This window comes from Myxocyprinus asiaticus, chromosome 19 (assembly GCF_019703515.2).
Source record: "Myxocyprinus asiaticus isolate MX2 ecotype Aquarium Trade chromosome 19, UBuf_Myxa_2, whole genome shotgun sequence".
In the NCBI taxonomy this organism is placed as follows: Eukaryota; Metazoa; Chordata; class Actinopteri; order Cypriniformes; family Catostomidae; genus Myxocyprinus; species Myxocyprinus asiaticus.
In genome coordinates, this window is record NC_059362.1 from 25,589,378 (window position 1) to 25,609,466 (window position 20,089).

The window sequence follows — 20,089 nt, forward strand, 5'->3', positions numbered from 1 at the left end:
AAGTGTGGAAGAAAAAGATGCACAACCAACCGAGAGAACCGCAGCCTTATGATTGTCAAGCAAAATCGATTCAAGAATTTGGGTGAACTTCACAAGGAATGGACTGAGGCTGGGGTCAAGGCATCAAGAGCCACCACACACAGACATGTCAAGGAATTTGGCTACAGTTGTCATATTCCTCTTGTTAAGCCACTCCTGAACCACAGACAACGTCAGAGGCGTCTTACCTGGGCTAAGGAGTAGAAGAACTGGACTGTTGCCCAGTGTTCCAAAGTCCTCTTTTCAGATGAGAGCAAGTTTTGTATTTCATTTGGAAACCAAGGTCCTAGAGTCTGGAGGAAGGGTGGAGAAGCTCATAGCCCAAGTTGCTTGAAGTCCAGTGTTAAGTTTCCACAGTCTGTGATGATTTGGGGTGCAATGTCATCTGCTGGTGTTGGTCCATTGTGTTTTTTGAAAAGCAAAGTCACTGCACCCGTTTACCAAGAAATTGTGGAGCACTTCATGCTTCCTTCTGCTGACCAGCTTTTTAAAGATGCTGATTTCATTTTCCAGCAGGATTTGGCACCTGCCCACACTGCCAAAAGCACCAAAAGTTGGTTAAATGACCATGGTGTTGGTGTGCTTGACTGGCCAGCAAACTCACCAGACCTGAACCCCATAGAGAATCTATCAAGAGGAAAATGAGAAACAAGAGACCAAAAAATGCAGATGAGCTGAAGGCCACTGTCAAAGAAACCTGGGCTTCCATACCACCTCAGCAGTGCCACAAACTGATCACCTCCATGCCACGCCGAATTGAGGCAGTAATTAAAGCAAAAGGAGCCCCTACCAAGTATTGAGTACATATACAGTAAATGAACATACTTTCCAGAAGGCCAACAATTCACTAAAAATGTTTTTTTTATTGGTCTTATGATGTATTCTAATTTGTTGAGATAGTGAATTGGTGGGTTTTTGTTAAATGTGAGCCAAAATCATCACAATTAAAAGAACCAAAGACTTAAACTACTTCAGTCTGTGTGCATTGAATTTATTTAATACACGAGTTTCACAATTTGAGTTGAATTACTGAAATAAATGAACTTTTCCACGACATTCTAATTTATTGAGATGCACCTGTATAATATTTATTACACTGCTGTCTGGAATTCTTGATTCAGATTGGTCAGTCACATGAGTCAAATATTTTTGTACGGTGATCTTCAAACTGTATAACTGACTGTTGTCCCAGGCAACCACTTTTATACATATCTGTGCTAGTTTCATCTGCTGCCTCTTTCTTTTCATATAACTACAAGTTAAGCCAATTTTTTTTTTTTTTTGGTAAGTAGCTATGCAATAAGCAGAATAAAGTCAGTCTGTCATTATCACTGATTTACAATTACTGTTTCACATTGGGATCCTGATCACCATGTCACCCTGAGAATGTTTTCCCCAAAACCAGCTAGCTGTACATTATACCTTATTTACTGTATACCATATACTATACACAGACTTTATATACCATATGTTCATACATTCAACTTGCTAAGGCAATGGGGAATAAATGAAAAACAGTAATTAAAAAAGTATGTTAAAAGACATGCAAATATACATTTTTCTCCCACCTTATCCATGGTCTTAAAGTCCATCTCAGTGAAGATATTTCCCAGGAATGGTACAGGCCATGGTCCTGGGGGAAAATTGAAAGGATTCTTATTTTTGATAATATCAGCGAGAAGCAGTAAAACAAAAATTAAAATGATCCAGCTTTTATAATCAAGGCTGTCATATATGAAGTGTAGAATCATGATGTAGACAACAGATTAGTTGAGCTCTGCAGCCTGAAAATGATTGCAGCATTAGTGATTGTGTCCAGTACTGAGAAATGTAAACATTGGAGAGGAGTGGAAAGGGATTACATAAGCCTTTCCAGTTTCCAGGAAGGGAGAAGAAAGAGACAGTACTAGAGACGCCCACTGGAATTCCCCTGATGTCTTAGGTGGTCCCTGGTAGTTTGAGCCTGGGAAAATAAATTAATTACCAAGTACCAATTACAAAAGTATGAAGCCATTCTGCAAACGGACAATTTTGCTCTGAAGATACTGCAATATGTTCAGTAATTTGGTAACTCATACTCGTGGTCTTGCATTGCAATATTTCCATATACTGTGGACTCTAAGCATATTGTATTAGGCTCTTTGTAAATGTCTTCCCCATCATATAATAATCTTTTTTTTTTTTTCAGCAGACGCAAGTGTTGTCTGGGACACGTAGGGTTACTAGGCTACCGCTCACTACTCCCTCTCACACCGGCCTGCATACAACAAAGTTATTATTGGACAAAATAGGATTACTGGATTAATCATGCCTTTTTCTACTCGTCGTAATGATTTGTGCTACACTGTAAAAAATGTCTGTAATTTTAACAGTAAAAGACTGTAAAAATGCTACAGAAATAAAACGTTAATTGATTAACAAGTATTAACTGTAAAATATGCAGTAAAAATGTTTAATATATTTTAAAAGACAATACAGTAGTTTTTACAATAAAATGATGTAAAAATTAATTTTTTTAGATTGAAAAATATGATTTTCCTGTATAATTAATGGTAAAAAAAATACATGTTTAACAAGAGAGTACATTTACTTTTTACAGCAAATTATTGTTAAAATTACAGTATAAAGCAGTAATCGGGCGTTCCCACAATTGCATGACCCATTACATTTCATTATATTTTATGAGAATAGTTATGTTTATTTTTATTTTTAATATCAGTTATGTACTTTGGGGTGTACTGTTTTATATTTGATGTAGTTTAGTTAATGTTTATTACATTATTTTAATTTCACATGTGTTACTCTGATGGTATTTAGTGTTTGTGTGAGTGACAATGAGCACTGTCTTTACATCTTTATTGGTCATTGCTCTTGGAAGAGCCACTATTGGTGAACTTCATGTCATCATGTGCTCTTCTGTAGTTACAACAAATACCTTATAAAGTAAAAAGCAGATTTTTACAGTTTCAGTAGGCTAATATCAAGTTTATTACTGTTAATTTAACAGAATGTTTTTTTTTGTTTGTTTGTTTGTTTTTTACAGTGCCATAGTGGTCATGTAAATTACAACAGTTTTAAACTGTAAAATTTACATGTTGTTCTGTAAAGTTGTTTACATTTTTACTGTATTTTTTACATAATTATTCTGGCAACCACAGCTGCCAAATTTTTTTTTGTAAAAACAACAGGATTTTTTTTTACAGTGCAGTATATATACTATTTGCAGGCATTTGGGGGAGCCAACACCAGCACTAGTTTAAAATGGCTGCCACTAGAGCGGTTAAAGTGACACGTTTCAAATACCAGTGTAAACTCTTCTCCGGCTTCGCCCAGAAATTATTTCGCAGAGACGGGCCACTTCTATTAAAATTAATGGGAGAAATTGGAACGCCCAACCAAGAAGCTCTAGCGCCCAACGGTCAACGGATGTAGAAAGGAAGTTCCGCCTTACAGGTAAAAGAGCTAATCACATTTTAGATACAGACATCACCTGTCAATCAACTACCTAACACGCATGCACATTAGCTATACAAGTCGGGCAAATTGCGTGTTTTAACATAATATGAGGTAAAGAAGCACAATTTATGATTCAGATGTTATCATATTTAATTGCTCATTTGAAATATGTTCTTTGATCGTAATCTTGACCGACCGTTTTTCGGTGTCCCCCCCATTCAAGTAGATAGGAGCTGCACTGGAATGACTGGAAATAGTCTCCCAAGAGCATTCCAAAGATGGCCAAGAGTGGACTGACTTGCTAGAAAGACTTTGCTCTGCCGTCATCGCCTCTGTTACAATGTACAGTATACAATACACACAATATAGAATAGACATTATACAATAAAAATAGTATATATAATATAGTATATAAAATATACAGTAGGTTGTATTGCACTGTATTGACATTCAGGCTGTCGGTTGATAGTCGGTTGCCAGTGTGTTGTTAAGAGAGAATATGATTTATGACAGTCCAGTGTGATATAATAAGATAAATATATATGATATATAAAGTGCAGTGCTTATGTATATTGATCGTGAGAGATCAAGAGTTCAAAAGTCTGATTGCTTGGGGGAAGAAGCTGTCATGAAGTCGGCTGGTGCGGGTCCTGATGCTGCGATACCACCTGCCTGATGGTAGCAGTGAAAGCAGCCCATGGCTCGGGTGGCTGAAGTCTCTGATGATCCTCCGAGCTTTTTTCACACACCGCATGGTATATATGTCCTGGAGGGAGGGAAGCTCACCTCCGATGATGTGTCTGGCAGTTCACACCACCCTTTGCAGGGCTTTGTGGTTGTGGGCGGTGCTATTGCCGTACCAGACAGTGATGCAGCCAGTCAGGATGCTCTCTACAGTGCTGGTGTAGAACTGTGTGAGGATGTGGCGGTTCATTCCAAACTTCCTCAGCCGTCTCAGAAAGAAGAGGCGCTGATGAGCCTTCTTTACAATGGCCTCAGTGTGGACGGACCATGTGAGTTCCTCAGTGATGTGGACACTGAGGAACTTGAAGCTGCTGACTCTCTCCACTGGTACTCCATTGATGGTGATGGGACTGTGTTTTCTGTCTTTTCTCCTGAAGTCCATCACAAGCTCCTTTGTCTTGCTGACGTTGAGGGAGAGGTTGTGCTCCTGACACCAGCATGTCAGAGTGTGCACCTCCTCTCTGTAGGCCGTTTCATCATTGTCAGTGATCAGACCTACCACCATATCATCAGCAAACTTGATGGCATTGGAGCTGTGTGTTGCCACACAGTCATGTGTGTACAGGGAATACAGGAGTGGGCTGAGAACACAGCCCTGTGGGGCTCCAGTGTTGAGGGTCAGTGATGAGGAAATGTTGCTGCCCATTCTAACCACCTGGCGTCTGCTTGACAGGAAGTCCAGGATCCAGCTGCACAGCGAGCTGTTTAAGCCCAGAGCCCGGAGTTTCACATCAAGCATGGAGGGCACTATGGTGTTGAATGCTGAGCTGTAGTCTACAAACAGCATTTTCACATATGTGTTCTTTTTTCCAGGTGGGAGAGAGCAGTGTGTAGTGTAGATGCAATGGTATCATCAGTGGAGCGGTTGTTGCGGAAAGCAAACTGCAATGGGTCCAGTGAGGGAGGCAGCACAGAGCAGATGTAATCTGATTAGTCTCTAAAAGCATTTGCTGATGATGGGAGTCAGAGCAACAGGACGCCAGTCATTTAAGCAAGTGATTTTGGATTGCTTTGGTAGAGGCACAATGGTGGACGTTTTAAAGCATGTGGGGACCACAGACAAGGAGAGGGAAAGGTTGAAAATGTCAGTAAAAACACCAGCCAGTTGGTTCGCGCACACTCTGGTGACACGGCCCGGAATGCCGTCTGGGCCCGCGGCTTTACGGATATTCACCCGTTGGAAGGATCGGGTTACATTCGCTACAGAGACGGAGAGTGAACTAACCTCTGTAGCTTCAGCCACGAGAGCTCTCTCCGCAAGGGCGGTGTTATTTCCCTTGAAATGAGCATAAAAAGTATTTAGCTCATCCGGGAGAGAGGCAGCGTTGTTCACGGCAGAGTTTTTATTCCCTTTAAAGTCCGTGATGATATTAATTCCCTGCCACATGCTTCTAGAGTTGGTGGTGTTAAACTGTCTTTCAATCTTGTCCCTGTACTGGCGTTTGGCTGCTCTGATAGTTTTGTGGAGTGCATAACTGGCTTGTTTATGCTCCTCCCCGTTCCCGGAATTAAAAGCGGAGGTCCGTGCATCAAGTGCCGCATGAACATCGCTGTTTATCCATGGCTTCTGGTTGGGGTAGATCCGTATTGTTTTGGTCGGAACAACATCCTCTACACACTTTCTGATGAAACACGTTACGCTCTCAGCGTAAACCTCGATGTCGTCATCAGAGGCGGACCGGAACTTCTTGTAGAATAGAGTCTGATTGGTCTGACCAGCACTGGATGTTCTGAGGGTGTGTGCTTCCTGTTTCAGTTTCTGCCTGTAAGCGGGCAGAAGCAGAATGGAAGAGTGGTCTGATTTGCCAAATGGTGGGCAGGGAAGGAATTGTAGCCATACCGGAAGGGAGAGTAGCAATGGTCCAAAACCCGGTCCCCTCGTGTGTTGGAACTGATGTGTTGGTGGTATTTTGGTGCAATTTATTTAAAATTGGCTTTGTTAAATCCCCCGGTCACAATGAACATGGCCTCAGGGTGCGCAGTTTCCTGCTCACTTATACTCCCATACAGTTCCTTGAGTGCCCGGTCTGTGTCGGCTTGTGGGGGTAATGTACACAGCAGTGATAATGACCGCTGTGAATTCCCTCGGTAGCCAGAATGGTCGGCACAGAAGCATGAGAAATTCCAGATCAGGAGAGCAGAAAGATTTGATAGAATGTACGTTGCTCTGATAACACCAGGATTTGTTGATCATAAAACATACACCACCACCTCTGCTTTTACCTGAGAGGTCTTTCTCTCTGTCCGCTCAGTGCATGGAGAACCCCGCGGGTTCGATGGCTGAATCTGGAATCTCAGCAGACATCCAAGTTTCCGTAAGGCAGATAATACAGCAGTCCCTCGTCTCTCGTTGGAAAGAGATCCGCGCTCTCAGCTCGCAAAGCTTGTTTTCCAGAGACTGAACATTTGCCAGTAGAATACTGGGTAGCGGGGGTCAATTTGCACGATGTCTTACTCTGACGAGAATGCCGGCTCTCCTTCCTCTTTTCCTTTTGTGTTTCCGCGGCCGGGCTGCCCAGACAAAGGGCTCCGCTGCCGTGTTTGTAAACAGCGGGTCAGCATTGAGGAATTTGAAGTCCAGTTTACGGTGTGCAGTTGCAGAACCAATGTCCAAAAGTGTTTGTCTGTCATAGACAATAAGGCAGACAACATCCAAGACAAAAAAACATACGAATTGTAAACAAAACAAACAAAAAACTGCAATGTTGTGTCAGAGCTCGCAACGCAGCAGCCATACTCAGCCCCATGAGAGTATGCCCCAGACACACTAAGGAAGAGCTGTGAAGTTCTCATACTTGGGTATGTAGTTGCTTTTTCAAGTTTTCCGATCGGACGGTTATTTCCTGTTAAATCCGCAAGTAAGTTTAAACTTTTGTTCGGCAGATGATTGACAGGTGAGAGGTGGTGTTTTTCTGCTGTCCAGGATGCATCAGGACAGCATTTTAAACCTCACATGCTATGTGGATTTTGACTACCTCTGTATGTGTGTTTTGTGATCCAATCACAAAATATTGTGCACCCCGTTTACAACTATATTTAGCACTGACCATTTGTGATCAGATCATCCGAAACGCATCTTATTATACTAGCTGTAAACAGGGTCTTAAAATGACTGCAGCCAGAGCTAGGGAACGCTGTAGAACAACTTGCGGCAGAAGTCCCACCCACATTCGTTTCCCCAGTAAGACCCCCAGGAAACAGGTGTGTATAGTGACAAAAGAGAGAATCAAGCAACTTGTTCCAACGGCCATCATGTCGCCAAAATAGTTTTTTTGTTGTTGTTTTGTGCGCGCGCGCGCGCGTGTGTGTGTATGTTATGTTTTTTTTTTTTTTTTTTTTTTGTCGGAGAAACGAAAGTAACCAGGAAGGAAGCACTGTAAACAAGTTTAAGCTTTTCACTGACCACGTTTAAGCAGATAAACGCGTAAAAATGGTCCTGAACAATGTTTTGCTGTCTTTTGCCTCAGTTCTGTGGACAGACACGGTGTCTTTAATACTGCTTCTCGTCGTCCTCTGTCTCCTGATCTTGAACAAGCTAAGAAACAGAAACCCCAGAAACTATCCCCCTGGACCTACACCTCTTCCCTTTGTTGGGAATATTTTCAATCTGGATGCTAAACAACCTCACATTCACTTAGCGAAGGTAATTCACAGTCACTAAAGACAAAAATATAGTATGATTTCTAAGGCTCACAGCTGCGAAATATATCTAAATCATACTATATTTCATATTATATAATAATAATAATAATAATAATAATAATAATATATATATATATATATATATATATATATATATATATATATATATATATATTTGTTGTTGTTGTCTTTCGGTTTTTAATTTAGCTTGAAAGGGGCTATGGTTAGAATCAATATTGTTTTCCTAAAATTTATTTTATTTCCTCATCTTTACCGATTTCCTGCAGATGTCAGACCACTATGGCAACATTTACAGCTTGCGTCTGGGAAGCCTAAACACTGTTGTTGTGAATACCTACAACATGGTAAAGGAAGCTCTTGTTGATCAAGCAAACATTTTCACAGGCCGTCCAACTAATGATGTGCTCAAAAGAATAATCAAGTGCCAAGGTATGCATTCATTTTTGGTAAGGGGGGTGGGTCTGACTTTGTAGCTCAGTATAGATATACGTTATGACCACCATGATAAACAAACAAAACAAAAAAAAATCCACATGGGTTCTTTTGCAATTTACATTTTTAAAGATGAAGTGGAATGGACACTGAACAGAGCCTACGTTTTTCAGATAGCAATCCTCCGGTATCGTATCCAGCTAACGCGAAAGTGTCAAGAGATATAGCAAACTAATATTCTTTATAAAAAAATAAAAAAATAAAAAAAAAGCGATTTATCACAACAAATGTGATTTTTATTTAGTAAATGTTTAAAAAAAAAAAAAAAAAAAAAAAAAAAAAAAATGAGCTCCGTAATGAGCTCCAAAAGTGTAAATACATACGATCTGAAGCTTGCATAACGGCCGAGCACTATTAAACTGTTGTGTAAGACTTCCGCTGTGTGCAAAGTTACATCCAGCCACTATGCAGTGATTTACAAGTGAGAAATACAGCAACAAGCGATTCGAGAGCACAGACAATCACCAGAAGACGATTTGGAACAGTTGCTCCACTACTCAGCTGAGGTTTTAGCGCAATCCGCAGGGCGACGAAACATCACTGATAACACTAAACATCGTACTGATGTTTTTGTAAATTATTATGTTTTCCCCATAGTCAGAGCATGTAGTAAAGCACTACTGAGAAAAGAAAAAAAAAAACTTACAGTTGAGGATTCATTCGTTTTTATTCATTTAATCTGTAATATCACACCACAATATTCAAATATAAAAGTAATGATCCAATAACACAATTGGGAACACTTTACAATAAGGTTATTTGTTAACATTAGTTAACATGAATGAACAATGAACAAAACTTTTATAGCATTTACTAATCTTAATTAATGTTAATTTCAACATACTAATATATTTTAAAAATCAAAAGTTTTATCAGAATTATTTAACATTATATATGTTAAATATTTTAACATTAGTTAATGCACTTTGAACTAACAAAGAACAATTCTATTTTTATTAACTAATATTGACAAAGATTAATACTGTAAAAATATATATTGTTAATTGTTTGATCATGGTACCTAATACATTCATGTATATTAACGAATGGAACCGTACTGTAAAGTGTTAACACACAATTTAATCTATATTTATTGTATCAAATTACTGTGTCATTGTCCTTTTTTTTGCAAATAAATAAAAAGTTCACTTCTTATAAGCATTTGTCCATCATCAGTGCTCTCTCTCTTCAGTTGATAGAGACCTGCACATGCACAAATCTCTCAGAAACGGGACACGATTTTAATTAACGCACATTTTACTGAAAGTATAAATTATATACTGCATAAATACAATACAATAAACAAATTTTGACCACTATTAGACAAATTGTATGGTTAATGTAAGTGTCACTGCGTTAAGAAATATATTATCGTTCACTCCAGCATTTGCTGAGAAGTTGGAGTATCATCAATTGTCATATTATATTAACTTATATTATATCACAGAGGGCTATACTTTATCTAGCGAAATAAATCTAAATAATTACATGTGTAATATACAGTCGGAAACAGGGACCTTGCTAAGCCAGTGCTGGTCTATTGCTTGTGAATATTCACCCTCATTGTGATCGAAATATCTTAAAATACACGTTGTTAAACCACATCTTCTTTTTATTGGATGGAGCAACAGCTCCGCGTCTCAATGTGCGATGGATATTGTCCAGCGTCATCCACAGAAACTTGTGTGAAAAGTAATTTTCCCCTGAGTCATATCGACAACATTTATCAGCGTATGAAGAAATAGTTTCCGGCTCTGCGCCGGAAGTGTGCCCCCTGAGGCGAAATGCGGAAGTGACCGTGCATAGAGTCCATTGCAAAAAAAAACTTTTTGCTTTTTGCTTTCTGAAACCCCCCCCCTTTGTTGATTGGTCAAACAAAGAGATAGTCCTGCCCCCAACTCATACCATTGGTTGAGTAACGTTGTTGGGCCGTGTTTAAGTGGGTCTCTCAAAACAAACAGAACAATTTTCATAAGCGCCACAGTGATTTACAGGTGAGAAATACAGCAACAAGCGATTCGAGAGCACAAACAATCACCAGAAGACGATTTGGAACAGTTGCTCCACTACTCAGCTGAGGTTTTAGCGCAATCCGCAGGGCGACGAAACATCACTGATAACACTAAACATAGTACTGATGTTTTTGTAAATTATTATGTTTTCCCGAACAAACAAAGAGATAGTCCCGCCCCCAACTCATGTCATTGATTGAGTAACGTTGTTGGGGCGTGTCTAAGTGGGTATTTCAAAACAAACAGCAATTTTCATAAGCGCCACAGTAACACTGTTTTTACAGTTTTCGAGTAAATTAATCTATGAATGTTTACTAATAGTTGTCAATGCATATTAAGCTGGGATAGGAGAAAGTATTTTAACACAGAAAAAGTTACATACTAAAAAGTAATCCTCCATATTGTGTGCTGATGTCTGACAACAGGTGTAACATTCAATAACGGCTACAGCTGGAAGCAACAGAGGCGTTTCGCTCTTAGTACTCTTAAATACTTTGGTGTGGGAAAGAGGAGCTTGGAATCCAGCATTATGGAAGAGTACAAATTCTTGCACCAGGCCATCATGGATACCAATGGTAAAGTACATCAGCAGCAGTAATTCTGTCACCATCAGAATAACAACCCGACTTTCTTTAGGTTTACCACACTTTTGTTATAGTCAGAAGTTTGCATTATATTTTTGCTGTCCTAACACATACAGTAGTGGCCAAAAATATTGGCACCCTTGGTAAATATGTGCAAAATAGGCTGTGAAAAGAAAATCTGCATTGTTTAGCCTTTTGATCTTTCATTCAAAAAATTCACAAAAATCTAACCTTTAATTAAAGTAAAACAAATGAAACAGGAGAAATATCTGATTATCAAATAAATATTTTTCTCCAAAATGCATTGGCCATAATTATTGGCACCCTTTTATTCAATACTTTTTGCAACCTTTTTTTGGATCATTGTCCTGCTGGAAGATCCAACCAGGGCCCATTGTAAGCTTTCTGGCAGAGGCAGTCAGGTTTTGATTTTGTATCTGTTGGTATTTGATAGAGTCCATGATGCCATGTATCCGAACAAGATGTCCAGGACCTCAGGCAGAAAAACAGCCCCACAACATTCAAGATCCAGCACCACATATAACTGTGTGGGTGGTACTTCATCTCTGTGTATGCCAAACCCATCTCTTGTGTTTGCTGCCAAAAATCTCTTTTTTTGTTTCATCTGACCATAAAACCCGGTCGCATTTGAAGTTCCAGTAGTGTCTGGCAAACTGAAGACACTTGAGTTTGTTGTTGGATAAGAGCAGAGGCTTTTTTTCTTGAAACCCTCCCAAACAACTTGTGGTGATGTCTGATAAAAAAAGCAATTCTCCAGCTGTGTTCCTTGGAGATTCTTTGGCCGCTTGAACCATCCTCCTCACTGTGCGTGGAGACAATATAGACATGTCCTTATCCAGGCCGATTCTTAAGATCTCCAGTTGATTGGAACTTGTTAATTATTGTCCTGATGGTGGAAATGGGCATTTTCAATGCTTTGGCTATTTTCTTATAGCCACTTCCCATTTTGTGAAGCACAACAACCTTTTGCCACACATCAGAACTATATTCTTTAGTCTAACCCACTGTGATTGATGATTAAGGGAATTTGGCCTGTGTTACCTCATATTTATACCCCTGTCAAACAGGAAGTCATGGCTGAACAATTTCATGTCCCTAGTCACCCAGGTGTACTAAAAAATGTAAAATATGAATGGGAATATACTTCAGATATATTTTACTCATAAGAATTTCTAGGGGTGCCAATAATTGTGGCCAACGTGTTTTGGAGAAAAATATTTATTTAATAATGAGATATTTCCCCTCTTTCAATTGTTTTACTTCAATTAAAGATTAGATTTTTGTGATTTTTTTTTATTGAAAGATCAAAAGGATAATCAATGCAGATTTGTTTTCATAGCCTTCTTTTATCATATTTACCAAGGGTGCCAAAATGTTTGGCCACTACTGTATGAACTAGCTAAGGCAAGCATCACTATTGTTATTTATTGCTCATAGTTAGGATTTGGGGTTTGTTCTAAACCAGGCCCAAGACAAATATGGGAACCAAAATAATGTAGAAACTACTCAGTGGGCTAGGGCCAAAAGAGTGCAACTGTGCCCATCCACTTTTTCAGCCATCTGGGTTCTGGAAGAATTTTTCCCAATTATTTTTCAAAAAATTCTTCATAAAAGAGTTCACAAAGTTTGTAAATCACATTATAAACTTTGATTTGAAGCAAAAAAAAGTATTTGAAAATCAAATAAAAAGACAGAGGTACAAGACTGTTTACTTGCCGTCTTTCACAAGGGCACAAACTACAATCCCATGAAGTACTGTGAATTACGTAATCAGATAAAAAACGATGGAAATATATAAAACTATTGATTTTAGGTTGTTGATTATAATTATAGAAAAAAATATTATACGTTTATTGCAAAATGTTCTGATATATACAAATAAATAAGTAGTTTGAGGGTGAAGGAAGACCAATGCCTTGGTAACCAACTATAACACCCCAGCATTCTGGTGACAATTGTTTTTGCGTTATGCAAAATGTCCAAAAAAAATCTAGTTTAGGTTTATTTAAGAAGGTTTTATCACTGAAACACCAGCCTCACCTTATGTTGTATTTTATATTTCATCAGGGGTGCCAATCGATGCTCATTTCTTGATAAACAATGCTGTCTCCAACATCATCTGCTCAATGGTTTTTGGCAGAAGGTTTGAGTACACTGACCAGAGGTTTCTGAACATGCTCAGTCTGATGTCTAAAGCCCTTAAACTACAAGGGTCAGTGTGGATTCAGGTACTGACTGGCTGTGAGGCCCAGCATTCATTCTGATGGTCGTTTATGATGAGATGTAGTGCTCTATCATTACCACTGCGAAATGCTACTGAAGGTGTAGGTCAAACAAAATGCGCTGAATGAAAGGTGCATACATTTTTTAAAAAGTGCACAACTTGTCCGTTACAGCTTTATGCCGCTTTCCCTCGTGTAATGGACCTCCTCCCAGGACCCCATAAAGATCTGTTTTCCTGCTTCCAGCAAGTGTGTGCTTTTATTAAGGAAGAGGTGGACAAACATTGTGCAGACTGGGACCCTTCCTCACCCAGAGATTTCATAGACTGCTACCTCACTGAGATCCAGAAGGTATAATTCATTTACAGAAAATATAACCATATTATTTTTTGTTTAAAAACACAATATACAGTAATTAATAAACATGCAGAAATATACCCATTGTTCTACTTGTTTAGTCGGGTAAAAGACTTCCGATTTATGATGCTGCGTTAACCAACATGACTTCCCTATGTTGGTTGTCTCTGTGTGGTTTACAGAGGAAAGATGATCTGGAAGCAGGATTTCATGAAGAGGGCCTGCATTATGCCTTGCTTGATTTGTTCGTGGCAGGAACTGAGACCACATCTACCACTCTTCTGTGGGGCTTTGTATACATGATGAAATATCCAGAAATCCAAGGTAATATGCTCCAAAATGGTCAATGTGATGATTTTCATTTTATTTCACATTAGCAGCTGTAAACTTGTTTCTATTTCAACAAGTCAATTTCAGTAATAAATTCAAGTTCATGCTTGTTATAAAATGCATACAGTCTCAAAAGATAATTAGGACTTAAATAATTTGTTTTACTATTGAGTTTAATTTTTACCCATTCAGAGAAGGTCCAGGCTGAAATAGACAATGTAGTTGGACGATCACGCCGACCCAACGTTGATGACAGACCCAGCATGCCATACACTGATGCTGTTATCCATGAGGTCCAGAGAATGGGCAATGTGGTGCCCCTTAGTGTGCCAAGAATGACAAATGAGGACACAATATTGGGAGGATATTTCATTCCAAAGGTGAGATTGGAAATGAACTGAATGGACAAAATGAATGTAAGCTGTACTCTTACCAAATCACACAAATGTCAAACAAATGTTTACAACAAGATATCAAACTAATATTTAAAAGAATGGATAATAGTTTAGTATAAATGTTTATTTCATCTGAAAAATAAATGACAATTTAACCACTACCTCCACTGCTCTCAAATAAATATACAATTCTATATTCAGGGTACACAGATCATACCTAACCTGACCTCAGTACTGTTTGATGAAACCAAGTGGAAGTCACCACATTCATTTGACCCAGAAAATTTTCTCAACACTCAAAGGGAGTTTGAAAAACCTGAAGCCTTTATTCCTTTCTCAGCAGGTTCTTTTTTCTTTTTCTTTATATGCATACAACATATAATTAATATAAAACGTGGTAAATCATGAGATAAAATATTGATTATTTATTTATTTATTTAGCAAGTCACTGTCTGTACAACATATAAACCTCAACATCTGTCTTTCCTTCGTCCTCACAGGGAAGCGGTCATGTCCAGGAGAATCGCTTGCCCATATGGAGCTCTTTCTTTTCTTCACATCCCTTCTACAATCCTTTTCTCTCTCTCCTCCAGTGGGCACTCAAACAAGTCTGGACTTTAAATTTGGAATGACACTTTCCCCAAAGCCATTTAGAACAAGTTTCACTCCTCGTTGATTGCCATATTAAGAGGCAAGGTACGACAGCATTTTAGTGCCACGTTAAAATAAAAATGAAAATCTTAAAAAAAAAAAAAAAAAAAAAGGTTTCAAGAATAGTCGTAACATTAATACAATAAAGTTGTAATATTTAAAAAAATAAAGTTGTAACATTACGAGATTTAAGTCGTAAAATCAGGAGAATAAAGTTGTAATTTTTAAATCTTTTAATAATATTTTTTATTTTTTTTATTTTAACTTGGCTTACTAAGAGGACCTGTCCAAATGCAAATTTTATTGCAGTGTACAATGTTTCTCTACATTTATAGATTGATCTCTCACTGTCTCTCTCTCTCTCTTTTTGTGTGTGTGTGCGTGTGTGTGTGTGTGTGTGTGTGTGTGTGTCAGTGTTATGTAAAACTGATCAATACTTTTGTATTTTCTCATATTGATTATTGCAATGATTTACTTGTTGGGGTCTCTAAATCTACCTTAAATAAGTTGCAGTATGTGCAAAACTCTGCTGCTAGAATCTTGACTAGGTCCAGGACAAGTGATCACATCACTCCTATCTTGGAGTCCTCCCTGTCAAGTTTCATGTAGACTTTAAAATTCTCATGTTTACCTACAAGGCTTTGCATGGTTTGGCCCCTCAATACTTGTCTGAATTTTTAACCTCCTACACTCCAATACATGATCTCCGCTCCTCCGAATCTGTTTTTTTTAACTGTTCCTCCTACTCGTCTACGTTCTATGGGTGACAGGGCCTTCTCTTCTTTTGCTCCAAAACTGTGGAACTCTTTTCCCTCTGAGGTTAGACATGCTGAATCTTTTAGTATTTTTAAATTTTCTCTTAAAACTACATTTTTTAGGGTTGCTTTTCTGTGATTATTATGTGATTATTATTGTATTCTTTTAAATTGTTCTTTTTGTTTTTTGTATTTCAATGTATTTTTATTTTTATCTTGTAAAGCACTTTGAGATGCAACTTTTAAAGGCGCTATAGAAAATAAAGTTTTATTATTATTATTATGTTAAAGGACAATGGCCTATATAGGATGTGTGGAGGGTAAGGCAAGTGTATGGGATTACAGTTCAGTCAAGGTAATGTATTACTAGAGACAGCTCACAAACACATTCAGAGACATGTTTTAGTTTACTGTTGAGTGTGCTCTATTGGCATAACTAATACAATACATCTGCATTGCCAAGGCATTTGCTGCTTAGCTGCAAGCAATGAAAATAATACATTGCTTGTTGCAAAAATAATAACTGTTACAAAAGTAACATATGGAAAATGTATTAAATAAGATCTACTTCAGCTTTGGTTAAAATAGTTTTGGACCCACTTTATATGTAGGTGTCTTTAACTATTATGTACTGAAGCATTTGATAAAATGTACTTATTATATACAGTACATATGTGTTAGGGCTGCACAATTAATCAAAAAAATAATCGAGATTACAATTACAGCTGTCGCAATTTTATTGTGAAAAGTGTCAGTTACAGCATTCCATTTAGATGTACTCCTATTGTGCACAAATTCTCTATTTACAACAAATTTTTTGGGCCATTGTGTACATAAATGCAAAGGCAAATCTGACGCGTTTAAATTAGTCGAAAGGCATTTTAATAATGCTTACTGTCTAACTTAATCCGTGTACAATTTTTTAAACATTTGAATAACACTTTTTGTTTTTCATGCAATTAAAATACTAAAGCAATTCAAGAACACAGTTCTCAAGTTGTTTTGATGCATAGCCTACATAAAGAATATGGCATGCAACTGCCCCACAGAAAATAAGTATTTAAATGTAAATTCTATTAATCAAAATTACAATATCAAAGGAAATAATAGGCATTTGCAATTTTCGTTATAATCGCGCAGCCCTAATATGTGTTGTTGCATTGTACTTACATTTAAAATACCTGTTTTGATTACATATGTAGTTACACTGTTAACCTTAACTCCTAATCTTAAATCCACTGTAACCCTAATCTAAACCCTAACCCTACCTCAACCTCAGCAGAAGCAAATGTGAATCTTGTGAGAATTTTGCAGAATAGCATGTACAGTAGTTACACATTTGTGTGAATAAGATTAAAGTGCATGTATGCTTGCTGTCAAGTCAACAGTATGGAAATTCTTTCAAGAGAGACTTCACTGCACATGTTGTCATTATTTCATCAGTAGTCTAAACACATTACAGAGCAGAGTTTACATGGGGATGTTTATTGAATATTAAAATCTTTAACAGATATATTCAGGATATTGCCCATAAAAGGCCCTAAATGTAATAACTTCAATAAATTGTTCCTAAAAAAAAAAGCCTAAATGTAATTACTTTTGGTTGTAAATGTAATAAATGCTCTAAACTGTCAGGCGATATAACAGAAGACCCAAATGTGGAGCTGATTGAAGGACTGTTTAATGGAAGTTTAAAAAAAAAAAAAAAAAAAAAACACAACAAAAATCCAATGAGGTAACCAAGACAGAGGTTTGGGCAAACTCAGAGCTGGGAGAACAGGCAGGAGGATGAATTCCGGGCAGAGAGGGTTCCAGGAAGGCACAGGAATGGGGAGTAGATGAACTGGACTGAGAGTTGGCATTAACAAGACTTAAACTCACCACGACTTGACAAGCTAAACAGGCTAGAGTTGATAAGGCAACAGCACAAGACAATCTGGCAGAGCGTGTTAGACAGAGGAAGAATAAATAGGAGAGAAAATCAGAGAGAGATGAGAAACAGGTGTGAGTGATCACGCTGATTACAGAGTGCAATCAGCTGGGAGATCACCACGAGGTAACAGAAAACCAAAAACACAAAAGGGAAATGAGCACAAGGCCAGAGGGAAGAGGCACATAAAAATGGGGATTGAACCAGAGTCCTAAAACTAAACATATGGGGAATATTGAATATTAAAATCTTTATTTAACAGATATATTCAGGATATTGCATATAAAAGGCCCTAAATTTAATAACTTTTGGACATAAATGTATTAAAGGCCTTAAATGTAATAACTTTTGGTTCTAAATAAATGCCCTAAATGTAATAACTGTTGGTCCTAAATGTAATAAGGGGTCTAAATGTAATGACTTTTGATTGTAAATTTAATAAAGGCTCAAAACACTTCCAGCCCTAAATTTAATTAAAGGGTACTTTTGAATCTGAATGTAATTACTTTTGGGTTTTAATGTAGCCTAATAAACCCACTGAATGAAATCCTAAATGCAATTAAAGGGTCAGTGGCAAGCATCTGGTACCAACAATCATGCCACGGTCCAAATCACTGAGATCACATTTTTCCCCATTCTGATGTTTGATGTGAACATTAACTGAAGCTCCTGAACCGTATCTGCATTATTTTATGCACTGCACTGCTGCCACACGATTGACTGATTAGATAATCGCATGGATGATTGTTGGTGCCAGACGGGCTGGTTTGAGTATTGTAAGTGCTGATCTGCTGGGATTTTCACACACAACAGTCTCTAGAGTTTACTCAGAATGGTGCCAAAAACAAAAAACATACAGTTAGCGGCAGTTCTGTGGATGGAAACACCTTGTTGATGAGAGAGGTCAATGGAGAATGGCCAGACTGGTTCGAACTGACAAAGTCTACGGTAACTCAGATAACCGCTCTGTACAATTTTGCTGAGAAGAATAGCATCTCAGAATGCTGTTCTGAGATGTGTGTTGGTGCTGTTTTGGCGGTACGAGTGGGACCTACACAATATTAGGCAGGTGGTTTTAATGTTGTGGCTAATTGGTGTATAGCCAACAGACATTCCATCTCAAATTCCTAACCCTAACTCTTTATATCTCAAAGGGCCAGGGATCCCAAATTCCATGACAACTATTATGCTATAATAATGGATGGCACATGATAAGTGGGTGAGCAGGGTCATATAATCTATGAGGTTAAGGGTTAATAATTAATAATAAGGATGTATTTTTTATGCATGGGAGCTTGCTGAAAAAATGCTCATGTTTGACGGAAATGCAGAAAATATGTCATGACTCTTTGAGGCTTAGTGTGTTTAATGCACTTTTGGAGTCAAAGCATCAAGCTTGAGTTCCCTTGTGTGTCCCGATTTTTTGTAATGGTCATCTGGTCACCTAAGGACAACTCAGGAACATGATGCACGATATAAACATCATTCTCGATTTGTTCGCAGATCATTTTAGTGAAACTTGGCCCAAGAATTAAGATAAATAAATTTGCGCAAACATCTATGAAATTTCAGCCATGAACCTGCTGCACCTTTACGAGTGGATTGATATAAATATTGTTTTCCTATTTTCCTGTGCACTGAAATAAAGTGCTGAAAAACTTTCCTCCTGGACCATGTTCTTTGCCAATTATAGGAGACCTTCATCATATTGATAACATGAAGATTTATCTTCAAAGGTAAATAGATAATCTATTGGTATTCTTGTTTGGATAGCTGTCAAAATGCATCAGTAGGGAGCAATGTGACTGAAAAACATGATGATAATTAAAATTTCACACCAGCTTGGCAGTGAAAGTATTTGTATACTAAAATCAAACAGTGTGTTTAAATCTACTATTTATAATATACACCGATGTGCCAAAACATTATGACCACCTGCCTAATATGATGTTGGTCCTCCGCTTGCCACCTTAACAGCGCCAACCTGCCAAGGCATGAACTCTACAAGACCCCTAAAGGTGTCCTATGGAATCTGGCACCAAGACATTGGCAGAGGATCTTTCAAGTCCTGTAAGTTGCGAGGTGGAGCCACCGTGGATCGGACTTGTTGGTCTAGCACATCCCACAGATGCTTAAATTGCTTAGATGCTTAGATTGAGATCTGGGGAATTTGGAGGCCAGGGTAACACCTTGAACTCTTCATCATGTTCCTCAATCCATTCCCGAACAATGTGTGCAGTGTTGCAAGGCGCACTATCCTACTGAAAGAGGCCACTGCCATCAGGGAATACCATAGCCATGAAGGGGTGTACCTGGTCTGCAACTATATTTAGGTAGGTGGCACGTGTCAAACTGACGACCACATGACCCAGGGTTTCCCAACAGAACATTGCCCAGAGCATCACACTTCATCAACTTCCTACAGTGAATCCTGGTGC

General features: G+C 38.2%; 2 protein-coding genes across 6 annotated transcripts in view; one reads left to right on the forward strand and one right to left on the reverse strand.

Annotated features, from left to right (window-relative positions):
• Positions 1 to 1,877, reverse strand: part of LOC127456743 (cytochrome P450 2J2-like) — a 28,366-nt gene extending 26,489 nt beyond the window's left edge. For 2 of the 5 annotated variants that reach the window (XM_051725294.1, XM_051725292.1), the window contains exon 1: positions 1,608 to 1,875. In XM_051725294.1, the coding sequence (XP_051581254.1) occupies positions 1,608 to 1,790 (183 nt within the window). In that variant the 5' untranslated portion in view covers positions 1,791 to 1,875. Of the gene's footprint in view, positions 1 to 227; positions 667 to 1,607 lie in introns of all 5 variants that reach the window. The other 3 variants (XM_051725298.1, XM_051725295.1, XM_051725297.1) reach the window with 3 other exon arrangements.
• Positions 1,878 to 7,460: 5,583 nt separating this feature from the next.
• LOC127410097 (cytochrome P450 2J2) lies at positions 7,461 to 16,001 on the forward strand. Its single transcript, XM_051645160.1, has 9 exons — positions 7,461 to 7,882; positions 8,169 to 8,331; positions 10,832 to 10,981; positions 13,079 to 13,239; positions 13,408 to 13,584; positions 13,773 to 13,914; positions 14,113 to 14,300; positions 14,517 to 14,658; positions 14,816 to 16,001. The coding sequence occupies exons 1-9, from the start codon at positions 7,670 to 7,672 to the stop codon at positions 14,989 to 14,991; spliced, it is 1,512 nt and encodes a 503-aa protein (XP_051501120.1). The 5' UTR covers positions 7,461 to 7,669; the 3' UTR covers positions 14,992 to 16,001.
• The last annotated feature ends 4,088 nt before the right edge of the window (positions 16,002 to 20,089 follow it).

Bases quoted from the DNA above. Each gene is read 5' to 3' on its own strand.
- LOC127410097 (XM_051645160.1), top strand. From the start codon at position 7,670: ATGGTCCTGAACAATGTTTTGCTGTCTTTTGCCTCAGTTCTGTGGACA. The intron at 13,240-13,407 runs GTACTGACTGGC...TGTCCGTTACAG, and splicing joins AAGGGTCAGTGTGGATTCAG to CTTTATGCCGCTTTCCCTCG. The intron at 14,659-14,815 runs GTTCTTTTTTCT...TCGTCCTCACAG, and splicing joins CTTTATTCCTTTCTCAGCAG to GGAAGCGGTCATGTCCAGGA.